This window comes from Falco biarmicus, chromosome 6 (genome assembly GCF_023638135.1).
Source record: "Falco biarmicus isolate bFalBia1 chromosome 6, bFalBia1.pri, whole genome shotgun sequence".
Taxonomy (NCBI): domain Eukaryota; kingdom Metazoa; phylum Chordata; class Aves; order Falconiformes; family Falconidae; genus Falco; species Falco biarmicus.
This window is the reverse complement of record NC_079293.1, coordinates 40,577,229-40,602,783: the sequence shown is the minus strand read 5'-3', so window position 1 is coordinate 40,602,783 and position 25,555 is coordinate 40,577,229. Positions and strand designations below refer to the sequence as shown.

The 25,555-nt window shown below is 34.9% G+C and overlaps 1 protein-coding gene across 9 annotated transcripts in view; it reads left to right on the top strand.

Annotated features, from left to right (window-relative positions):
- QKI (QKI, KH domain containing RNA binding) overlaps positions 1 to 25,555 on the top strand; it is a 159,399-nt gene that overhangs the window by 27,709 nt on the left and 106,135 nt on the right. For all 9 annotated transcript variants that reach the window (XM_056343575.1, XM_056343573.1, XM_056343572.1 and 6 more), the window contains exon 2: positions 9,647 to 9,789. In XM_056343575.1, the coding sequence (XP_056199550.1) occupies positions 9,647 to 9,789 (143 nt within the window). The remainder of the gene's footprint in view (positions 1 to 9,646; positions 9,790 to 25,555) is intronic.

The window sequence follows — 25,555 nt, the reverse complement described above, 5'->3', positions numbered from 1 at the left end:
CAGTTGAAGTGATGAAAACCTCAGGTCAGCCTCTTATGGAATAGTACTTTGTGTATGTAGAGACATTGCTTTTACAAATACTGGAATAGCTTTGTTTTGATATGCTAGCAGGTTATAATTGGAGGTGTTCACTTCAAGTAATTTGCTTATGATTAGATGTTTGCTTTATCAGTTTTTGGTGTTTCGTATCTTGCAGTATTAGATAAATTGCTTGGTTGATAACTAATGATCACAGATTTTAGGTGTCACAGGTACAAAAACTTAGTGCCAAAGTCCAGGTTTTTATGATTATAATTAATCTTCCTCAGCATCTCAATAGTGGTATAGTGTATGTTTTTTAATAAAGAATATATAATGTTAGTTCTTCATGAGTAATCAGCTAAGGCTGATTAATTTTTTCCCTTGCTTTAACTCACTGACTATGTATGTATGGTCCAGATTTCTAGCTTTTTTTAATATATCAGGTGATCACTGTATGCATATACTCTAAAGGATTTAGTTTTAGGACAAGGAAAAGACTGATACAAAGCTATGTGAAAAACTGATAGGGCATACAGATATGCATCTTCACTTACCAACAATTTTTGAAATACTTTATATTAGCCACAAAGTTTTGTGTTCCCTTGGAATGCCTTTGTATTTGGAAGATGTGCAAAATTTACTTTGGTGTTAAAACAATCAGTAAAACAGGGAGAAGTCCTCCAGAACATTGCTGTGTTAGTGAATAGTTTATTTTTGGGCAATCATGGAAGTAAAAAAAATGCCCTCACTCCTTTTATACAAAAGATCAAGAGAGCATTAACCAATGGAATGTTTTCTAGTAATTGCTAACTGTGGAGGATGGTTGTGGATGGTTTCCAAAAGGTTGAGAAGACACCTGCATGTACTTTACGGATTCGTTGTAAATGATGAGGTCATTACTTTTCCAAGGGTGCAGCATTAACAATTCAGAGTGAGATTTTACTTTCAGTAATTCATTAAGATGCACCCTTGGAAAACAGGAAAGAATAGAATGGTGTGGTTATTTAGTTCTTTCAAGAAGGTTTTTTTTAGTAGTTTTCACTATCTGATTTTTCTCTGTTTCAAGGACAAACAAACATGAAATATGGATAACTCCATGAGAATTAATTCTTCACTGAACTTCACAACTGATTATTTTGGAGGGCCTCAACCAGGAATTTGTTTAAATTTGTTTTAAATGTCATAAAATTGCATCTTGCCTTTTACTTTTAGGCATTCCTTGCACGTACTGGCAGGATAGCATAGGGTGCTGATGCTGAGGGGATTCTGTCATGAGTTAGGCTGTTGTTTTCTGAAGTGCTCACTGTACTTTCTGAGAGAATGTCCTTCTGGCTTTAACTGGAGAGCTTTCCATTAAATGATTTCATAGTTGTTCAATATAAATACAATTTATTTCATATGCTGAAGATACCTGTAGAAATTGGACAGCAGTTGACTCGTGAATGGATGGTTTTAAACGTAAGGAGTGTGGAAGAATGTCTGGGTAAAGACTGTCAATTGCAGACCTGTTAGTCTGCATTGTTCACGAAAAGCAATTTAAAAAATGGGCAGTAAACTGAGGTAAAAGATTTTTGTTCAGAAAATATGCACCTGAGGAACTAAAACCGGGGAAGTTCTGTCTGAGCTGATATTAAGCTGATGTTTTTAAATAGCAACAAGTCATGTCATTTAAATCTCATAGAATTGAGGGCCCCTTTTTCATCTGTCTGATTCTGATTAGTAGTTCATACAGAATTTTGTTGCTGCCGATTCTCCTGCATCAAAGTATCGAGTCATTTAGGCCAAATGTTTGATTCATGCTACTGGGTATTGAAAAAACAAACAAAAATAACTGTGCTACTTGTAACAAAGTATTTGGGGGCAACTTGCTGCTAAAGAAAGCTGGAGTAGAAGATTTTAAGTGTAATAATTAAGCTTCATATGGATGTGAGCCACCAAATCTGTTCAACAGATTGTGCTGTGCTGATGTACTTTACTAGTGGAAAATGCTTTGAAGAGTTTGACACTGTTATTCTAGCCCATGTTATAAGGAAACTTTGTATTAAGTAGAGCAGTTTATGCTCATTTACTTTAACTGAGTTACTGTATATCCTTTATCTAATGCTGAGACTTAAATGATTATTCTGGATTAATTTTCCTGATTTTTTTTTTTAATGTTGACTTTTAAAACAGTTTTCTTTAACTCTTTAAAAGTTTAGATTGATTGTACTGTGTTCTCTTTGTTGGCTAATTACCTTAAGAAGTTTTTGGTTTTACAAGGACAGCATATCAGTTGCTAGATGATGTTAGCTGAAGGTACCAAGTAGACTGTTGAAAGGCTTGTTCAGCTGTCCTCTTAGGAGCTACTAAACTGTTTTTTAAGGTAAAGATTTTTAAATTTCTTAGGTGTTTTGGAGCATAGTACTGGGATATGGGAGATACAGGACTTAATCTCAAATGTACAGCTTTTTGAGTTTACCAAAAAAATGAGGAGATTGTTTAATCTTTATATTATTTTTCGTAACTGAAAGCAGACTGCCACTGTCAGAGGTAATGCAGGGTTGATGGACTTTTGATCAGGCCTGTTCTGGCTGTTCTGACGTACCACTGTATTAAATTACATAAATGCAAGTTTTAGTAAGTTGAAACAAATGCATGGCAGTTTTAAATCTGCAAGTTAATTTTGTCAGTACAATGTCATGCTCTAAACCAAAACTGCTGATGTATGAAAATTTGTTAGAAGTGGACTTTTTTATCAGCTTTGATGCTGGATCATTTTTGTCTGATTTTCTTTTTTTTTTTTTCTTTTTTAACTCTGGTTTCTGAAAGAAGGATCTTGTTTGCCTGATGCTCAGGCATTTCACTGATTAATAGCAGGGGGTGGGTAGAATAAGTGCTTGCCAACATTTTAGTCTGTACACTGATGATGCATGTGAGGTACAGGTCCTTGTGGCACAATATTAACAATGACTTGATTTTTTGCTAGTGTTGTTATTTCTGCTGCATCAGCATTAGTAGCAAACAGCAGTGGTGTTAACTTTGAAGACTTAGAATTGTGATGAATAAAACCAACTATTTCTTTGCCAAGTAAGCATAGTAGAGCTGCTAGAGTAGAAAACACGAGTTGCAATGCTCCACCAATAATAAAGCACTTAAAAGCTTTGTGTTGACATTTACACAAAGAGAACAGATGAGTGTGCTGTATTTGGTTTTGAACTCAGTTTGATGCAAACCTTACAACTGCCCACAACAGAAGGAGTTTTGCGGGCTGCTGTTGCAAAAGAAATGACTGAATTTTGATACTGAGAGTGCTGACAAATTGCTGAAAGTGCTGCCCACTTATCATTGGACTGACAGTTTAATCATCGAAAGTGTACTGCTAGATTGGGTTCAGAGGAACAAAGGAGAAGAAACTAGAGGTTTTTCCAATGCATTAAAAGATGAATTGAAATTTGAAATGCAAACACTTTTTTTTCAGAGACACTGCTACATGACTTGTACTCCATATTCTCAGTGGCGGTGTCCAGAACGTATGGATTCTTTTTCATTTCTTTTGAGAGAAAATGCTGATCAATTTAGTGCATAAACAGGGTGATGTCACATTGTTTTGGTTCTTGTTTTAACTTTTCATAATAAAGGTTGTATTCAAATTTGGTACAGGTTGGGCCAACAAAGTTCTTTTTGAGCAGGGGGTGAGTGTCAGCACACTTCTCATCTTGTAGTTTGAGCACACTGTATTAGCCTTCAGAATGCTTTCAAGAGATGTTATAATCCACCTGTCTTTTAGACATTTTTCAATAAGAGCAGAGTAATACGTTTATATACTTTTTCTGCTTTTTTTCTCCATTCTTAATTACATTTTTCAGGTGCTTTGTTTACAATATTATTGGATGCTGTTTGAGGAAAACACTGTATAATATAAGATGAACTGGTATCTAGTTGCCATTGTCTAATTGATGGTTAATGCTTTAATGGGACATAGAATGGATTGTCTACCTGGATAAACCCTGGATCCACATTCAGTGGAATTCGATTCTCCAAAGTAGTAATTGTATGTCTGCATGTTAGAATGTTTGTAACCTTAATTTCCTAGTTCGGGGACCTATCTGATTGCAAAAGAATTGGAACAAATGTGTTCCTTAAAAGTGCCTCTTAAATTCCTAAATTAATGGTCTAGCAGCAGTTGCATGCAGTAAAAATATTTTATAAACATATTAACTTTTTGCACATATTTTGTTGCATTTTACACTTAAAAAAACTCCCAAACATTAAAAGGGACTGGAATCTGTTGTTTTCCCCACCTACCCCCTCAGCTTAATGTGTGCTGATATGAATATGAGTGGACTTTACTAAATATGAATATGGGTGGACTTACTAAAGTCATCTCTGATAGATATCAGAATTTTTCGCTTTTCACAGAAAAGTTAATATGGAAATACTGAGGGCACTGTTTACACTTTTTAGTGCCATAGTCCATAAGAAACAAATCTATTGTAAGAATTAACTCTGCCTGTCAAAATAGGTAGTTATTCTCTCTGTAAAAAAAAAAAAAAAAAAAAAAAAAAATAGTTGTTGTTTTGGGTATAACTTGATTCCTGTGAGAAAGTAGAAAACTGAAACTGAATATTTTATGCACCACTGAGATCCAACCACTGTGTAGAATTGTAGTGATATGAACATAGCTGTTTTTCTTACTTTATCTCTTAAAAATTTAACTTTAAAAAATTTGCTCATAATTTTTTTTTTTTTCATATCAAAACTAGCTTGTGATTGAGAATCTTTGAGTGTGTGGGGCTTTGCTTCCTTAAGGAAGCATGCTGACTGGTGTTAAGATGGTTACTGTTTTGATTCATTCCAAATCTCTTGCTGATTGTGGCTGTTGGTTTGTTCCATCCGCATCTGCTGTGTATTGTAAAAATCAAGAATGATAGAGAAGTGGCTCTTCTGTGGCAGGTAAACACATCTTACTTCTTTTCAGTTTGAAGAACTAAATTCTGTGTGCGTTGATGGCCTAACTTGTTAGACTTAGGAAAGGAGCACAGACTGAGAGTGGCATCAGTTTAGCTCTGTTGAAATAGTTGTAGCTAAACTGGAGCAAATTGTTAACATCGGATTATTTGTTTCAGTTCTTCAAATTCTTAGTTCTTGTTTAAACTGCAGTGAGGAACATACTGGTTTAAAACTGGTGTCCAAGTCTGCTCTTCTTTTGAAAGATAAAGCTTTATAATTTAGAAGAAGTATTCATGATAAGAAACTGTAAAGCAGTGGGCATTGGGGATGAGGGTGATTGGCAACTCTGAAAGTGATGGGAGAGGAAGAATTTGCACCCTTTCAGTGATTTCCTAGGTTGAATATGCTTGCCGAGTGGTTTATGTAAACCCATTTTATGTTGCAATCCAACAGTCTTAAACACATGTGCAGAGTCTTACTTCCTTTAAGAGAATGATAATTGACAGCTGAAAAGTACTAACTTCTTGGTGGTTTTTAATGTGATGACAGACATTCATCTGAACAGTCTTTCATGTGCTCAAGAGGGAAGAATACTTTATCGTTATGTGTCAGGAAGAAATCAGGAAAGTACATCTCTGTAGGCAAATGTAGTCAGTATAAACAGTGTGCCCTGCTTCAGATCTATCTTAGAAAGGTGTTAGAGAGATTAAAAAATAATATCTGTAGATGAAGGAAACAAAAGATTACATTACTTGCGTAGTTTTCAGGGGCAGAGGAAGGAGAACATTCTCCTGGACCAGAATGCATGTCATTGCCACCATAGGTGACTATGTCATGCTGTATTAAAGTGGAACAAGATAATTATATTGAAACCAGCTTGTCTTTTTACTTTTTTTTTTGAGCCTATTCCTTCACTACCCTGCTGTGAGCAAGACAAATTTGTCATTTACTGCTAAATGTATTACTTGCAACATACAAACCAGAGTATTGCTAAAGGTGAATAATGTGGTTTTTTAAACTCTTCATAAGAGTTTCTGCTTCTACTTATAGTAGAGATGGGTACTTAGATCTTTTCAGAGGGAGCCCTATTACTGCCTTGGCAGAGCTCACAGGTTTTAGAGGTATGGTGAAGCTGCTGTATGCTTTTTTTAGCCATATCTACTATTATAATTAAGTATCTCTCCTTATTAATTCTCTTTTAAATCCCTAGAGCGTTATGCAACATAATTACCACTGTGGTGTTAAGACAGAGATAAAGTAGTTAGAATTGTGCTTAGATGTTTGCTCTGAAAGTAGAATTTTCCTTATTTTTAAATCAGTTGGCTTCCTGTGAGATATCATGGTGGAAGAATTTGTAAAGAACTGTAAATGTGGAGGAGCTAAAGCCTTGCAAATGAACTTGGGAAGTGTGATTTCATGAGACATGCCAAAGAAGCTTTTGGGGAGGGAAGACAAGAAAACTGCTCCCTTGTGTGTAAGGAATTATGTGAAATAAATGCATATAAAAGGCCATTTACTTGAGTTCCTCTTAATGATGTGTGGGTTTAATGGTTAAAAATTAAAAAGGTGTGCTTTGAGGATGTGACCTCCCTACTTTTGTATCTCTCCTGTCCTCAGATTTTTAAGTATTTCTAAGTATTTCAGAATGGAATAAAATGGCTGGCGAGGTTAAAGGAGAGTAGAGCTTTCAGCTTTTCTAACATGCTGGTGAGGCTTTCTGGAATTCTACTGCACTTCACATAGATTCTTGATGGAGGTGTTGGAAACGCAGTAGCAGGTAGTTCTATAGATGTATGTAACTGCTTAAATTGAGTGGCAAAGCTGCGAGATACTCAAGAGGCTAGAAATTGAATTTGATTTAACGGAGACAGTAAAAATAAATTGTTATCAAAATTACTTCTGTATGTACTCTTGTTGAGACACAAGAGGTATGATTAAACAAGATGCAGGTATCTGAGAAAACTGCTGTTGGTCATAAAGGAAAAAAGTATCTTGAAAATGCATAAAAAGTTTCAGCAGAATCTGGAAAACGCCAGGATGCATATTAAGGAGATAAATTACTTAAATTTGTGTATTTCAGATAATGCTTGTGGTTGGCTGGGCTAACTTAGCAATTTGGGAAGGTAGATAGGTTGTGCTCTATCCGTAGTTAGAGGTGAGAGAGAATGGGTGAACTGGAGACTTGATCCACTTATTTTAGAATTTAAACAGTAGTCCTTTGGTTCTGCCAAATACAAGACAAGTGAAAAGAGAGGCTCCTAGACAGTGTGTTATACAGAAAGGGAGTTCGGAGACCTCATCAGTAGTTAAAGAAAACCTGGGAATATATGGTTTTTACTTCACCTGCTGCTTCTGAGTGTTTCTTCTGAGGTCTTAGAGAAAGTGTCTAAGGCAAGAGAGAAGATAAAATGCCAAGAGGCAACAGAAACAGTAGCACTCAGGGAGCTGATGGTAATGTTGAGTTGATGTAGCTGACTATCCCTGTCCTGATGTTTGTCAGTGTTACCAGTGGCTTGAATGTAAAGTGAGAAGATAAGAACCTACATATGCAAAGAAAACAAAATTTCAGGTGTCTGATCCTGTAGTGGAGTAGAAAATTGTGGGTTGGTAGGTGTCTTCGTTCCATATAGCATTCAAAGCATGATAGATGACTTGTTTCACACAAGCCAGAATTCGGTGGTAGTCCTCAAGTCAGCTTATCATGCTATCTGTGCGTGTTCTGAATGTTTCGCTCTAGAGTGTCATGAATATGATGTACGAGCATTTGCGAGGGAAAGATTAAAATAAGTGTTCTTTCTCTCCTGTGAAAACTAGGATATCTAATGTTAGTGATTATATTCTACATGAAAGATACAATTTAAAATGAAATTTTCAGTGCGACTACTCTGTAGCTGCCAAATATAAATAAAAATGACCATGTCGCTACTTATGCTTCAGTACTTCGGCAGACTGCCTAGCTTGTTTTAGTGTAGTGTAAGTTAATGGAAAATCTGAAGAGAATGAAAAGGAAACAAAGTCTGCCAAGAGATAATATTTGTTCAAAGAGATGTGCTAAAGAATTTCTTTATATACTGAAGCCAGTATAAATACTGCTTTTAGTTCAGAGGGTTTTATGCCTGTTGCCAAAATTGTCAGTGTAGAAGCAGCTGTGGATTTTTTCCTTGAGCTATGATTATATGATGATGAAATTTGTGTTCTCCATTCTAAACAGGTGTTAACCACTCAGTCATTATATAGTATACATGATTATGTCACTTTCCAGTGGAGAGATGACTTGTCCTTGAATATGCACAGTAAGTTTGTTTGAACTGAGTTAGCCTGAATTAATTCAAAGTTAGGTCTGTTGCGTTTCAGAGACTTGATTCTGATGCTCTCCCTCTCACCCCTGGTTTTTCAAGTGTTGATTATGAAACAGAGGTTATCTTAATGTCTTGTCTGCTGATCGAGTTTCAAGTGACTTCTTGTTTCTGTGGCTTCCTGTGGTCAGATGAAATAATAAAATTTCTGTTTTCAGTTTCATTTTAATTCTGAAGATTTTGAAAGCAGTTGTAGCAATTCTAGGTAAAAGACTGGAATTATTGGTACCTGTTTCATCTTTATAGCCCACGCTATCATAAGTTTTCATGCTTTGGGAACAATGCCGGTTTAAATGTTAATTTTCAGTTTGGAATTTGATAATAAATTAATTTTAAACAATTCTTTAGTGATATTGGAATAAACTCATTGGGAAAATTTTATACTACTGGGAGTTCTGTAAGTTACGAAATATGACTTTTTTTTTTTATTCTTACAGCAGCAATTTAAATACCAGTTTAACAGTTTTAGAAATGGTATGTTTTGTAGTTAACTAAAAGAAAGTTTTGTGTCCTTTCTCAGATTGTTACAGTTTAATGAAACTAGCTTGGATTTGAATGAAATGATCCATTTTTAACCACCGTGTTCATAACTAGTCAACTATATCTTGCAAGTAAATACCTCGAGGGGTGGGTAATACAGATGTAATTGGTAAAATCAGTACTTGTAACATTCCCTGGTTCTGTCGAGGGATTCTTCATTATTTTGCAATGAAGTAGTAGGACTTCTGTGTGTATATAGAGGTTGCCCAGGTCTCTGATACCATACTTGTCTTAATTCTTTTGCTATCTCACTGGGGGTAGTCAGTAGAACAATATTTACTAGTTTGTTTTCACACTGTGTGCTCAGTAACTGCATCCTTGAGTTGACAGTTTTCTCATTGCTGAAAGATACAGCATTTCATTTCCAAATGCTATGGTTAACTTCATAACTAGCAAATAGTAGTGTATAGATGTAGTTTTGTTTTGTTAGGTTTTGTTTTGTTTTGCTTTCGAAGTGCTTTATTATTAAAAATATGTAAAATAACTTTTTATATACTTTTTAATGATGTGAGCAATCTTGTAAGTGTTCTAAGGGGCTGCACATAACTTTTACTTCAGTAGCTGAATTCCATAAACTTGCACACATGAAGAAAACATTTGAAGATGGGTGCTGCAGTTTAAAACAAAAAAAAAAAAAAAGTGAAACCAGAGTAGATTTTTCTTTCACGTTACCATGATAGTTATGAAGAGAGGAAGAAAATGGCATTAAGATTTGGGAAAGATTAGAAAGAGAAGACTATCATGCTAGATTATAATCTGTTACTGTATTTAATACCTAATATACGTTTTTCCCCCCACAGAAATTAGCAGAGTACGGAAAGACATGTATAACGACACATTAAATGGTAGTACGGAGAAGAGAAGTGCAGAATTACCAGATGCTGTGGGACCTATTGTACAGTTACAAGAGAAACTATATGTGCCTGTAAAAGAATATCCAGATGTAAGTATATCTTTTTAGTCCCTAAATTATTTTTTGATCCTTGTGGTCGTCTTTAAATGTAAATTTCATGTGATGCTACCCTTGGATCACAGTGAATTGCTTTTGACAAGATACTGCTTAGGGAAGCAGTGTATTTTCCACTTGGTGGTTTGATTTTGTAGTGAGTATAAGTGGAAGAAGGTTGTGTTAAATACGAAAATATTATGGATTATAAGGCTGTAGATTTAACACCAGAATTTTCTTCTTCATTCAGTACTGTCAGTCCTGAGACACTGTAGTGAGTTTTATGAGGGAATGTAGCTCTTGGGACAGTGTTTTTTCATCTAAAAGTTCGTTGGAGAACCCCTAGAGACCATTTAGAGACCTGGAGACTGCACTTTATCTCGATTACTGTTTGTCACATACCTGTGTAATGAGGTTAAGCCATGACACTTGTTCTGTTACATACAGCAATATGTTTATCTTGGGGTTGGTTCCTGCCACACACACCTCCCTTCCCCGCCCCCTTCCACCCACCTTAAGGAAAGCTCAGCGCTCTTGCTTGCATCCCAACGTTACCTTCTCCGTTGGGTGTTCTGTTCTATTGTACACCTACCTTTTTGAGGGAGAATGGTTTCATTTAATTAGAGGAACTATTTAGAACTCCTGTGTCTGGTTTCTTAAAACAACTGGGGAAAAATAGCCCTGTCAAAATATGCCCCAGCTGTTTCCAATGACAAAATAAGATCATTGTCAAAATAAGATGTTTTGTTATTCTTCCCTAATAGAAATCAGAGGTCCTGTTGTAATGGAGGAGTGCAGGGTCCAAAGTGAGGCATTTGCACATGAAATTGTGTAAAGTGGAAGAAAGTACAGAACAACGAATAAAGGAAGTAACATTTCTGTATTTCTGTGGCCTTTCTCTGTATCATTAATTAGATTAAGCTCTCCAAATTGAGCTTCATTATTTTAATACTGCATAGAACATACAGGCCTCTAAATAAAATATCATTGTGTCATACTTTATTATGAAAATTAAGTGGAAGTTGTTATTCAGAACAGAATATTTAGACAAATGTCTCTTCTACTTTTTCAGTTTTCAAAAAGATGTGAAAGATTTGTTGCTTTTGGGTTAAAATACCTGTACTAGGAAAAGTGTTCAAAGAATTTGCATTGCCAGTGAGGACATCTCTCTCCCCTTCCCTTCCATTTTTCTTCTAAATTAAATATATGCCTATGCATATCTATATACATATATGTACACATAAGTACATGCATACAAATCCCCATGCCAAAACCAGTAATTCCTTTGAAACTCCTTGGAATTACAGATTTCTGAGAGGAACTGTGCTGTGCAGTTGTTCGCTGTGCTTAGATATCTGTATGTATCTTAGTTATATCGCTTATTGGCTTTTTAAAACAGCTTAGTTGTTTAAATACTGGTTGTATAACTTGACAGTGCATCCTTTGCAAAGAGTTGCCTTAGTTATTGGTTGTAGTTGTTGCAGAACTTGATGGTTGCTGTACCAGGATCATGAGATAGAAGAAAGAAAAAGGGATTGGATTTCCTGTAATTATTATTAAGCTTTTCTTCTAGAAATCAAGGCTGTAGTAGCTTTGCTCTTCACTGCTGGTTAATTATCAAATATAGTGTAAATAAGCAGGAAATAGTTTGGCTCTAGTTACTTTCAAAGCACTTGTGTAACTTAAGATGTGCGATTTCTCTAGCTACTGCTAGCTCTTTGTGTGCCTTTAGAAGAATGCCTTTGAGGTGTTTTAATAAACATTTACAAATTCAGAAGTTGGAGAGACTTGTGATTTGTATACATGTGACCTGGAATAAAAAAGTATTTGGTTCTTGTGAGATGATGTGAAATGTTTGCTAGAAAATGTAGAACTTCTACCACTGGGGTGGTACTTGGCAGTTTAGGCTTTGTAGGGGAGCTAAGCCCAGCATTCTGTGTGCTCCTGCCTGTCTACATGTTGTCTGTATTTGATCCTAGCTACTCAGAATGGAATCTGCACAGCCTCAGTGATTGGTTGGGCAACTAGAATATACCACTACATACAAAAACATTTGTGGTTTTGTATTTAGGCCCTTAGTAAGATCTTTTTTGCGATTAGAATTTAAATAACTACAATGTTCAAAAGGTCTGGAGTACAGTGATCCCAACTTGTCTTAAAAAAAACAAACCTAAACCTGTGAAATTCACTTGTGAAGATTAATTTCACGTGTAAAGATAATTTCATTGTAGTCACACAGTGTTATGTGAAACTTCTTGCTCATATCTAGCAGTTGGTTTAATTGTTATCAGATACAGGGAAGACTTGCTGTGCAGACTATTAAGAGTGAGTTTGTCAGATAAATACAGTTAATTCTTTCTATTGCTGTCATTCTCTTGCAACTGACAATCTTGTATATCTTAGAGACATAAATATGGATAAAAGTATCAGAGGAGAGTGACCAGAAAGTGTTTTCTGATGTAGATTATGTAATACTGTTTATAACAGGGAAAAAAAAATCAACAAACTTTTATGATGTTCTAATAAATTTTTATTGTGGTAAATATTTTTTACTTATTTTAAGCATATAGATTAGTTGACTGTAGTGAATACTGAATAGTACTATAGTGCCACTTTGCGCACAGAATTCTGAATTGTGAGGCATAAAAATAATGGTCTGCCACAAGCTGAAACAAACTTATGTTTTACATATGTATATTTAAACAGACATATATGTCTAAAAGATGAAATAGTAAATTGTCATAGCATAAATCACTTTGATGTTACTGTTTGACTGTCCTTTGGGTACCTCCACAGAGGAAAATACATAAAATTGGATTGCAAAGCTAAAATACATATATAAAATTCCCTATAGTCTCTTAATAATTTAGTTTTTATATGCGTGCATATGAAGTATTTCTATTTTAATTTTTATTCTAAGACCATACTTGATGCAAGGTTTAACTGTAGTTTTTAAATGCTGATTTGCTGACTGTTTATCTGTACTGGGAAGTGAAAGATACTCAAAAAAATCTTACTAAAGAATAACTAATTTTCTTCTGTATGTCATAATAATAATAATGAGCATTTTTCCATGATGTAATCACAGTCTGATAGTTTGCATAACTGTTGGTATGGATGGTTTTCTGGCCCCTTGTTTTTTCCATTACAAACTACAGTAATGCAGTTGTGTATATTTGTATATATTATTTTAGCACCCTTGGAAGGCTTTAGACCTTTATAGACATTTTTAGTTTTAAAACTGAGATTTGAGCTACTTAGCTTTTCTGAACCATGTATGTGCTTCTGAGGTTTGAGAGAGAAATTGTGCAGAAGGCACCCAGAAGATGAAATTCCATTCGTTGTTTATAAGTTGCCCTTCAGTTAAAAATGTGTTCTCTTTCCAGTTAAATATTTGTACCCTCGTTTAAGTCTTTGGTGTTACAGTTTGAAGGCGTTTACAATTCACAGAGAAATATCTTCCATCAGTTTAATAAAGTAAGGAGAAAAGATGTCAGGAAAATTATTGAGCTCTTTAGGAGGTAGAAGGATGGAGGGTATACTATTGTTTGTGGCTGAATAGTTAATAGTCTTTAGCATTTCTTATGCTTCAGATAAATGATTAATTTTCTTGAATTTCCCTGAAGAGCTGAGACTAAACTTTCTGTCTGATATCAATTTAAACAGTTTTTGGAATTAGTACCTACAAATGTTGGACTGAATAAATGTTTTTCTATTATAATCATGGCTTTATTATTAATAAGTACCCTGTTAGCTCTGATTAATGTAAAATTCTCTGTTGGAACTCTTCTGTGCCTCTTCAGTAAAAATGTAAGAACTCAGTAATTATCGCATCTAAAGTAGCATGTCCTTTGAGTATACTGAAGCTCAAAGGCCAGCAGTGATAAACAGCTTGCACGTACTTTCTGACCATTTTAGTTAAAACTGTTTAATTAGTACAACAGAATGATGAACAGAGGGATTCATTTTACTATGGGGAACTTACTGACAAAACGTTTAAGTCCTTTTTCAATTTGGTAATATCAGAGTTTAATAGCATCCCTAATATGGATTAGGAAAATGATAACATCTTCTTTATTTATTGTTCTGATTCTTTTACTGAAGCTCTTCATTCCCTAGTGGTAAACAGGGAAGGAGGCTAAAACGGCTGGCTGTGTTTACCCTTGCAACAGGAAAAGACAGTGTAACTGGTCCCTTGTAAATAAACGTGGGCTACAGAGTATCAGCAGGGTTGAGGGTAGATTGGCAAAAAGTCAACTACTGATACAAGTATGAATATATATGAAAGCAATAGAATAGCTTGATTTTCTGATTTCCAGTCTGAATGAGATATTTGGAAAAACATTCTAGCAGAAGTAGTGGATGCAAAAAAGTTAATTTTGACTTTGATCTCTATATGTTTATGATAGGCTTTATACACTGGTTGCAAATGGTAGGGGAATGGATTCATTGAGAATAGTGCCATTTGTTAAGAGGCTAATAAAACTGAGCTGTGCCTTAATACTCATATGCAGCTTTTTTTACCCTTTCTGTCTAATGTTTTATTGAATATCTTTCCACTACTGACAGTCTGATTCACCTTTTGAAAGATAAGCTTCTCTTGAGCCCTGGTTCACACTCAGAAAGTTTGCTATTTGGGGTTTTTTTGGTAGCACCTTGCTGAAAGATGACATGCTTGTTTCTGAATAAAATTATGGCAATGTCTGTCAAATCTCCAGAGTCTGTTTGTCCTCAGAGGCAAAAGGATGGAAGACAGTCTAGAAAAGATTAAAAACCAAAACAAAACAAACCCCCTGTCCTTTGGTTTTTCTGATGGTAATCTTGCAGGTTTCGCAGCAGTTCAGCAGTACTGATGAACTTTGTCCGTATCTCATCCTTGTGAAAGTTAGTTCTTCCCCATTTAACTCTTCAAGCTTTGGATGTAATTGATGTGATAACCTAGTCATTTATCTGTTAATATTCTTGTTCCCATTTCATTCTTACTTTCAAATTTTGTTCTTTAACTATTCGCAGATATGTGTTTTGTGTGTATATAAATAAATAAATAATAATAAAAAAAGAAGGCAGCGTGGAGGTAAGACAAGTAAAGATGAAGTAAATAGCACTTGCATTAGCTAGGGACAATGTTTCCCCTAATATTTTTCAAAGTAAATTTGGAAATCTGGGAGAAGAAATTAGTTGCATCTGGTACTGATACACAAGTTGAACGTACTTGTTAGGTTTGTCATGTGGTGCTTGTATTAGTAATGTCTTCAAATTAACATCATAGGATTAGACTTCTAGTGATGTTGAGCATATATATGACACTTCCAGTAGAAAGCAATGGATTATTTTTCTTGTTTAGTCACCATACACATCCAACTCATAAGGATAGGAGTCCTCCAATCTGACATTAACAGTTAGTGCTAGACATTTGGGTGCCTTCTATACACCGTGTATGAGGAGGATTTTGTATGGGGAAGACAAGTACTGAAGGAGAATGGTAGGCTAGAAATGACTCTGAAGAGCTAGTTTGTAGATGCCTGTTTTCCTGTGAATGACATACCTAAAGTTTTAGTTAAAATAAACTAATCTTACTAAAACTTTGGGAATTACAAAATTTGAGGTTGCAAAGGACGTATCCAACTGAACTTTTTCAAGAGCAAGTTGAGACGTAGTAGACATCTGTCGTGCTTGGTTTTGCTTGCATGGTGCCTTTCATTATGGCTTGTCTATCAATTGTAGTTGTCTTTGCAGACTTAGGCTTTCAAGGGGCAGTCTGTTTAATCAGAGCTGTTTTCTTAATACCCTCTTGGTTTAGAATTCGTGCTTTATGTGCATAAGTTTCTTTAGTTCATGAACTACAAAAATAATTGGATACATAGTTTCAGGTAATCATGTACTGTGACTGTTGTGTCAGTTTGTCTATGCTTCTTTTCACTGAACTGTTTTCTACCAAAACTTCTACTTCTTGTAGTGGCTCTTGCAAGACCAAGTGCAGAAGAGTTGCGTGCAATTACAAATAATGAAAGGTCAATTGTGGGGCAGAGAGATTTGTAGAATATTTTTTTTGTTGTTGTTCAGTCTCTTCTTACAAATGTTTATTGTAGTAAAGAAGGGTTTTATACAGAGAGAAGGAAGTGCTCCAGCATGACATTTTTGCTTGCTGTTGTGAATAGGTCAGGTACACTTGGGTACACCTGCTGAACTTGATAGTTTTTTTTCTGAATTAACATCCTGTATACTTAAAGTAGGACTGGGGACTGCAGTAAACACGGAAATACATCAGCAAGGGCTAAAACCATACTTAATAGAGCAAGGCAGAGCTGTGTTTAAAATACATGTGTGGATTTCCAAATTCCCGTTTAGGCTTCAGAATCCCTAGTAGATGCACTCAGTTATTCAAAGTCAGAACAGATCTTCCCTTTTCTTCAGAGAGCTGGAGTTAACTCCTGAAGGATGGGGTTTGTAGCCGAGAAGCACAGTGTTTTAAGGAGGTAGGAAATACAGAGAGAAAACCCCTTTATTGAGAATGAAGAGGTCTTTAAAGTTTTTCCCCCTTCTGATTAGTTGACAAAGGAGACCTGTAATGTTGACCTCCTGTGATTTCCTCAGAAATTTAACAAGGCAATTATAATAACATGGTGTCTTCCTTTTTACTGTAATTTTCTTTCTTCTCCCTGCTCCATATCTAGTGGTCAGATAGCTTTTGATTGATAGGCATATTAGATATTGCTTCCTTTTTAGAAGCCTTGTAGTTTAGGTATTACTGTTTGTACACGCCAATTCTTACAGAGTTGCCCTTGCAAAAGTAATTCAATACTTTATTGTCAGAGGACAGCATGAGTTCTGTAACTTCATATAGGTAGATCAGTGAAATGCAAGTCTTCATTAATTGCGCTTGTTCCCTCTTTCACCAGAATAAGGCACCAAGCACCATTCTGAATTGCTATTAAAAGTACTTTTGAGTACCATTAGAAATATCAGTCTGATATTTTCCTTGTATCTCTCCTAAATCATACACTTAGATAAAAATCAGCTTATATGTCCTCAGTATTAAAAGGTCTGTTCTTTATTACTGCCCACAAGCCTGGGGTGGGTGGGCAGGCGGGCTGTGTGTGCATATTAATTAAAAATACAATTGCCTTTTAAGCAAGAACATGGACGAGTTTTTCTTAAAAAGGTGTGCTGCCTTCTGTGTTTTGTTCCATAGCTTTGGGATTGTTGTTTACTTACCTTAGTTTAGAAGTTGGATTTAGAATAAAACACAACCGCTACCTCAGCAGATATCTCTGTAGGAGATTCTGAGATGGTGTAGCTAATAGCTACTCATCCTTTTTTGTATGGAATTACTCAGTTTATTCAGTTAGTCTCTGCTATTTTTTAAATCCAGTAAGATCGGTAGTTGGACACAGTTGTTTGATTTGTTACTTTAGCATAATAATTTACAATTCTAAGCTTTTATGTTTCTTTAATCTTTCTTATTAAGAGCAGCATAATATAGCTGAATTCTGTGAAGGCACTGATTCCTTTTGAAATTTGCTACTCTTCTTTGAAACGGTGTATGTTGTTTTTCTTTCATATACACTCAGTATTTTAAGAAAACTAAGGCTGGGTGATGAGCAGCCAGTTCCTTTTTACACCGTAGTTGCACTCATTTCAGTTGTCTTTTATATAGCATAGTACCCCCATCTTCCAGGAAGGCTCATGCACCTGTCCTAATTGTGTACTTTGATCCATCCATCCAACAATTTTAAGATGCTTAGGTTGATTAATGCCTTTTCAGAAGCCTTTGTTTCTTTTGAGGACTGATACAGGCTTGATCAATACCTTTCTGCTATGTGGTTTATAAAACCATCAGAACATACCAACCTAAAAATTCAAGTTACAAACCAGAAGTTACAAACATTATGATCTGTAGTCTTGAAGGACATGGAGAGCTTTGCCCTGTTGTCAGTTATGCAGGGGACTGCTTGCTCTGGGAAGATTGTCAACTGAATTATGATTTAAAGTTGTCTTAAATATGCAGCAGTTTCTCAGATGATTTTTTTCCCCCCGCCAAGTACAAGTGATCTAAAAATGTGAATGCTGCGTGAAATAGTTATCACTCTATTGCCATTTCAAATTTATTATCATGATTAGTGGAAATGGCCAATTGTTACCTTGTTAATATATCTTAAGTACTGATGATAATATATTGTTCAAACTAACGTATTAAACTTTGGGGTCATAGCGTTTGAATTTTATAGTTCAAAGTCATTTGACTGTATTTTGATTAGTGTTGTTTTTAAAGTGGATGTCACTTGCATTAAAAATAAAGCAAGATTGCTGTCAATCAACACAAATAATGAAAATACTATTTTTTGGGCTTTGGTCTCTAGATTTTTTCAAGTTAGTCTGGCTAAAATAATATTTTGCGTATTCTTTTTTCTTCAACAAGTGCAAATGTTCTCCTTGAGACCTGGGAAGTTGTAAAAAAGGGCCTTTGAGCCGTTCTGAAGGATTTCAGTTACTTTCAGGGAGTCAGTGGATGGGCAGGCTGAATTAGAGACCAACTTGAAACTCTGGCTGTGTAGCATAAATAGGGCTGCAAGATAACTTGGGATATAGAGATTATGTTACTACAGACAGGTAGATTGGCAAGTGAACCTGAAGTGCATCTCAATGCTTTATGATAACTCTTTATTATACCTTTTTTCCTGTGGTGAATATGGAGTGGTTCCTTTTCTGTTGCAATGAGTCTGGTGGTGGGGATCATCATGGAACTGTTGAATGTGGCTGTTTGTCTCCTTAATTTAAAAGCCCTGTGGTAAAAGGCAAAAGCTAGTTATAAATGAAGTCTGAATGTAGTAATTGTTGATGTGCTGCTATTTTAGTACTTGTTTTAATTGTAAATATTTGAGATAATAGATTCAATATTATTTCACATCCAAAGGTGCTGTTATCACTGTAATACTAGACTCTCTAAGACTGCTGCTCTGAACTCCTTGGTGCTGGCTGAAGCACATAACTCTAGTGCACATGTTGTTACACTTACACCCTTAAAGGCTCCCGACTAGTTGGGTTTTTTAAGGTGTTTCAAGCACTTTTCAGTTTTGCCTCGTTTGTTGTCTTAAGTATTACCTACTTACAGATAGAGAAGAGAGTTAATGTTTGGCAATATAACGGTTTTTAGCAGAAGTAATTTGAAGCAAATAAGGTAGATTAAACCTCTAAAAGAAATATTCGGAGGGCTATAATTTGAGGTATCTTCTGCATTTCCGACCTGTTCTCCTGCAGTTCTAGGCTTGAATTTTGCAAACATTGATTCTGGCAGCTGTGCATGTCTGTAGCAGCCTTTTCAGAAGGTGAATGGAATTGTTCAATTTTTCACTTTAAATATGGTCAGCACTGAGAAACATATTTATGTTTTTTGTTGTTGTTTAAAAGAAATAATTGGACAACAGCAAGTAGACATTGAAAGCTGCTAGTCCTTTTTTTCTTTAACTTGGCCTGAAGCATATGACTTGAAGTCTGGTAGCATGACAAACACTACCAATTATATAACCCTACTGATTTTTGTTCTGAACTTTTGGGAGGGTGCGATTGCTTTTGTTTTGATGAAACAATTTAAAATTACTTTGATGTGTTTCAGTATTGTCATGGCATGAAATTACAGACCTAGTTTGGTAAATCAACTAATGAATCTAATACAGTACAAAAGTATGTACGTGGAAATTGATTGCAGTGTACAAAGCTCCTATGGCTAAGCATTCTAATTCCATGTTTAATTTCTGAGTTTTTGTAGTTCTGATTGTTGGAATACTTGAAGCTGTGTCAATATATGTAAAGATATAAATAGGTATTTCAGAAGTTGACTTGTCTCAAACTAGGTAAGAATTCTGATTCCCGCCTCACCCCCCATGAATTAATATAAATCAATAAATCAGTTTGTTACTACTATAGAGCTTTAATTCTATGAATCAAATTGCAGTTGTGTTACCAGTACTTGAAGGTGTGTAAAAGTAAAAGCAAAAATTATCTAATACTGGTTGTGATTATAAATTACAATTTAGTCAGCTAAATTAGGTAATTAAAATCAGGCATGTGACTGGAAAGTATGTTTATGTTTAGGAAGGTTAGATACCTTAATTTGTCACTCACCTCAGAAATTTCATAAAATGCATTTTAGCCCCCCAAATATCTTGGTTGAATATGGAAACTTTCATCATAGCTGTCATTGGTAATGCCTGCCTTTGTCCACAGAACAGTACTATGCATCTTTTTCATGGATTTAGTTGCTCTGTTGCTTGGTGCAGTGCCTTTTTTTTTTTTTTTCTTTAAACTTTGTCAAAGAGAATGCTATTGTGGAGGAAAAAATAGTAATAATTGCTTATAATACAGCTTTAATGTCTTCTGATTAGGGAGTGTGCGATTTTTATTTTCTCCTACCTTTCAAGGTGACTTTTACATTGATTTTTTTGGAAGTTAAAATTATAAAACACTGAATAAATCAGCATAATATCTATTGCCTGAAAGGGATGCAGAACTTTCCTGAAGTTCCAGTAACTTAAGATGAAGTGGTTACAAAGCACCTCTCCTTTGCATAAACTAAAGTATAACCTCAAAGCCTATTTCTGTTTGGTCATCTCTTCCTTTTTGGGGAGGAAAAGGGACTCCATTTTGCTGATAATTTAAAAAAAGGGAATGGTGTCCCATAAGTATAAGAATTCCCGTTTGTAAGTATAAGAATTCCCATTTCTGTAAAGCATTTAACAACAGTATCACCATCTGCAGTGATGCTCCAATTTAAACGTATCTTTCTCACTTCTAATTACTGAGAATTGGAAGTTTAGTCTACAGCAAAATTGCCTACTTTTAAGTGCCTTGGGTAATGTCACATGTAGTCACATCTAATTAAAAGGTATTATTATGGAAATTAGCTGTTGGACTGTATATCCTGAGGACCCTTTGTTATTGGAATATGAGTGTGGGGATGTAAACGGTAAAGCTTAGAGGGCACTACTGGTGCCTACAATTAGATTTTGGAGACCGATTTACAACAGCACAACTTGTTAATTCTCTGGATAAATGTGTCAGGATTCCCAAGTAGAGCATGGAATTGAACAATTTTTACTCATCTCCTGGTGTTAGAGAAACTGATGTCTTGTCACTGTTCTGAAAACCTCATCTTAGTGAACAGGGTGAAACAGATTATTCACTACCTCACTTAAGCATGCCTACTATTAGATTGTTCACAGGATCTGATTTCCTGAAAGAGTTTCTGTTAACAATCTTTCAATTACTCTTTAAAGGTTTTTGTGACCACTTAAAGGAGGGAACTACCAAAATGTATTGTGGCCCTTTAAATCATTGCAAATGGACCTCTAATGATAACAGAGATTCCTATTTTAAAACCATGAAATTGTTAATTTGTCTATCTTTACAGCTTTCTCACTTATGTTGATAATTCTGAGCAATTTAAAATCCAATTATTTCCAAAATATGACAGTAATTAGATTAGTGTTTTTACATGAACAGAACACGTAGCATAAAATTCATTTTGAGGGATATTATTTTATAGTTACTTGAAATGGAATTGAAACTACCCTATTAAGATTTTCTTCAGACTTGTGGCATGAGGAAAAGGGTTAATGTTTAAAACAATCTTAAACGGAAAGCAAATGTGACTTTAATATACAGTTTATATCAGTATGTATGAAAAGCTTTAAGAAAGCAAAAGTGAAGCAAATAGTACAAATTAATATAGTACAAACAGGAGGATTTCTGTCTTACTAGGTGAGATAGAATAATACTGAAATGACAAATTGTTGTTTTGCTAAAGATCTGAAATTAATGTTTGTATAAACTACTACATAATTTATAAATGGTGAAAATGAGATCAGAAATGGGGGGCGTGGGTGCGGATAACCCCAAAACATTTTTCACCTTGAGTATATTTGACAAGACATGGCTTTTGTCTCTCATAACTGATAAGGTCTCTGCTTTGTTCCGTGTTCATCTACCTCCTGGCTTCTGATCCAGCCCACCATGTCAGCTCAGTAAGGACTGTCAGTAGACTGGAGCAAAAGGGACACTAAATGGTCGACACTGAGGGATGGCAATAAATGAGATGGGAGCTAAATATATAGTTTTGTGACATTCTAGCAGCTGGCTTAAGTCCTGCTGTTTGTTGCTTCAGTATAGTAGCCTTAAAAAGGAAGAGAATGCATTGTAGCACAAGGAAGAAAAAAAACAGCTGGTGGCTTATCAGTCAGCCCTAGTGACAGAGAAGGTTAAAGAGTTTGGAAGGACAAACTTCGAAAGAGTGCTTTTATTAGTAACATAAAATTCTTAATTTTGTATAAATAGTTTTATAAAACTAGTTTGCAGTTTTCCATGGCTTTTTCTGTGCAAAAAGAAATACATAATTTGCTGTCTAAAGACAGGTTTTTTTTAAAAAAAGTAATTTACTTTTGATTCAAGCAGTTTGTTAGGTGATTCTGCAGTAATGTTCTTTTAATGTTTTCTTGTTCCTTAATGGGACACTTTGGAAAATTTTTGATACTTGATTAAGTACCTTGCAGTTTAGTACTTCATTGAGGGGAAAAACCGTTTATTTTTGTAATAGATGAAATCATGAATGCTCTCGAATAGTATAAATACTCATGTATCTTAATCCTCTCTTTTACTAGAGATGTAGAAGAGTATCGTGATTTAACTGTAATTTGATATTTGATAATTTTCAAAATAGAAGTTAATGTTTGCAAAAAATCAGTGTTTAATTGCCTAAAAACCTCATATTTAAGATGCAGCTTGTAACTGCATCTCGTTCTTTTACATGCAGTAAAGGCTGTTAAAATGTAATGAGTCCGGCACCTTAGTTAGAAGATTAATCCTGCCTGATCTTGTTTGCTGCTGCTAGTTGATTGAGGTTTCTGCTGTTTCTTTCAAGAACTTGTTCAGTTCTTGAACCCAAACTTTATTGTTTCTCTTGGCTTTACAGCCATCGGTTGACCCAAAAAGAAGTGAAAAGCAAAATCTCATTTATGGCTTCTCAGCAGGTAAACTAGTAATGAACAAACCTTTTTGTCCTCTCTTTCATGTCTGTGGTGTCTGTGCTGGTGGGGCACCCTAAGGGCACACACCCACCCACTGCCCAGTTTAATAGGTGAGAAAGAATGGGCTCAACCTTTCTCTGAAAGAAGCTGTGGGCTGAAGAGACTGAAATTGTTCCATCCTAAGCCTTTAGTGGAGAGGACGACTTCACCATTTATTTCCTCTTAAATGTGGGCAGGCTCCTTGTGCCAGCAGCATAATCTGATACGGTGGCATGAGGTTTATCTTTTCTATGGGGAGTACTAAAATAGGTACATGAAATTTCAGGTGGACTTGTATGTAGCATGATGATACACCAGATATTATCAAATGATAAGGTTTTCAGACCTTGAGTAAAAGAGAGATTAGTCAGATTTGAGCTTTGCTCAGGGAATTTGATGTATTGTGTTTAGTCAGATTTACTTTTTTTGTCTATACCTCTGTATAGAGTGATTTATGGCTGTGGAGCTATATAGTAATTTGAAAATCTTCTCTGGCATTCAGTAGATGATACCATTTATAGTGTTGGTTACCTTTTGAATTAGCATGGCACCCCTTTGAGGATCTGTTTTGAATTCTGTCAGTTGTTTAGGTCAATGCAAGTATTACTTATTGAATACTTTATACAAAAATATCATAATAAATATCAGCAAAATCGTAGCTAATTTATATAAACTTGCCTTTAATCCTTCTATCTAATGCAAGTGCTGTTTGTTTATAAGATCAGCTTTTTTCCAAGTGATTATTTAATTCTGTGCAGTAAAAACTAGAAGCACACAGCTTTTATTGTTTTTTGTTAGAAGACAGTAATTAAGAGTTATTCTGAAATTAATTTCCTAAAACTTGTTAGTCTGTTGATCTGTTTCAGTTTAAAGCAACTTGAGCGTTGCAAGTTCTGGAAGGTTTTTGAAGTTTCTTAAGTATTCGAAAATATAATTTAAGCTCTTTATGGTGGCAGTAGTACCATTCATTCTCCCAAAAAAATGTAGATTTCTCTTTTGGTTTGTTTGCATTGTCTTCAAGTTTTTATCTGAAGGCTATATTATGTAATGCCAAAATTATATGATGATATGAATTTGCTACAGAAAAATGAAGGGGAAAAAAAAAAAAAGATCCTTACACAATCCTGGGACAGTAAAACTCCTTAGCAATCACTGAATTTTAAACTAAATGGTAAATATCTTGGCATAAATGTTTGTGTTAATTTTAGATAAGTGAATTGAGTATCAGTTAGATATGTAATTTTTCAAATCTTGTCATTAGGATATTTAATTTTTTTGTATACTGTTAGATAAAATAACCTTCAAATTAGCCAAAGAATTTGTTAATAAATGATGTTAGTTAGCTGCAGCTAATCTGGCAAAACAGTGCCAGATACTATCTTTGTGTTAACATATAAATTTTTTTCTTTTTATCTTTTCTGCCATTGATAACACAGTTGTTGTTTTTTTAAAATAGGGCAGAATCTTCTGCCCCGCAGAGCCGAAGAATAGATTACCATTTTTTTAAACTGAGTTATATTTTGTTGTTGCATACGTGGATGAAAATTATGTTGGTACACTAGATGACAAGAGAAATATATTTTGAAGATTTTGATTTTTTGATGTTCAGGAATTACTGTATCCTGAATTCTTATGTCTACATTTTGATAATGAGTTCTGACAGATACCTAGTTCAGGCAGATAACAATGGAAACAGTACGCTGGCTTCTCTGTGATGCATTCAGTTAACTAGGTTTGGCTACTGTGGAGTTTCTTCTGTCATGTGTGTTAGAATATCTGTGCAAAAATTTAAGTGCTATTTAGATTTCTAGCTACTGTAGTAACATTTTACTAACAAATTTGAACATTGAATGAAACAGCAAGTATTTAATCTGAACACTTGATAATTTACTCAGGTTCCCTTATAAAATGCAAGTTAAAAATTTGGAGAAAAAAGTTATGTACTTCAGTGTGTGTGTTGGGTATTTTTTTACTCTTTTTTTTGGGTTTTTTTTGTCCCATATCTCTCCTCTGGGAGTTCTTTTTCCTTTATTAAAGAAAAGTCTATTACCATTATTAAAGTGACCTGGAAAGCTAGCCTCATTTTTTTTCTTTTATTCCTTGTTCATAGATCTGATGCGTTGTATTTACATGGAGTTTGTAAAGCTGTTTCTCAGTTAAACAAGCTCTCAAAGCCTCCAGCACAGAGGTTATTAGAGGTGAATAATATGGATTTAGAGGACTTAGTAATTCATTCTAAATCCCAGCTATACTTTTAAATGCATTTTTATTTTTTGCTATTTTTAAAGGAGCATTTTAAGCATTAGTATGCAGTCTGCTGAGTAAAGACTGTATTTTATTGACATCACATGGATAATCCAGTTTGTCTAGTTTACATATGCAGTGATCAGAAAAAGATTGTGAGCTTTTTGAATGATCAGCAGTGACTGATACTCTGCTCAGTCAGAAACAAATGTATATAGTAATTGTCAAGTCAACTGTAGCAATAAAACTAACCTTACAGAATTGTGGCTTCTTTAAATGGAATAAGTTGATGTTTTTATTTTAAGATTACGATGTTCTTTAATGTTACTGTGCTGTCTTGGGGCTTTAACTGTTTAAAACCAAAATTGTTTTATAAAGCAGTGCTATTGTAGCAAGCAAGCAATATATTTATTAAAATTTATCACCCAATTAAAGCAACCTCAGTTTTCTATCCAAAATGA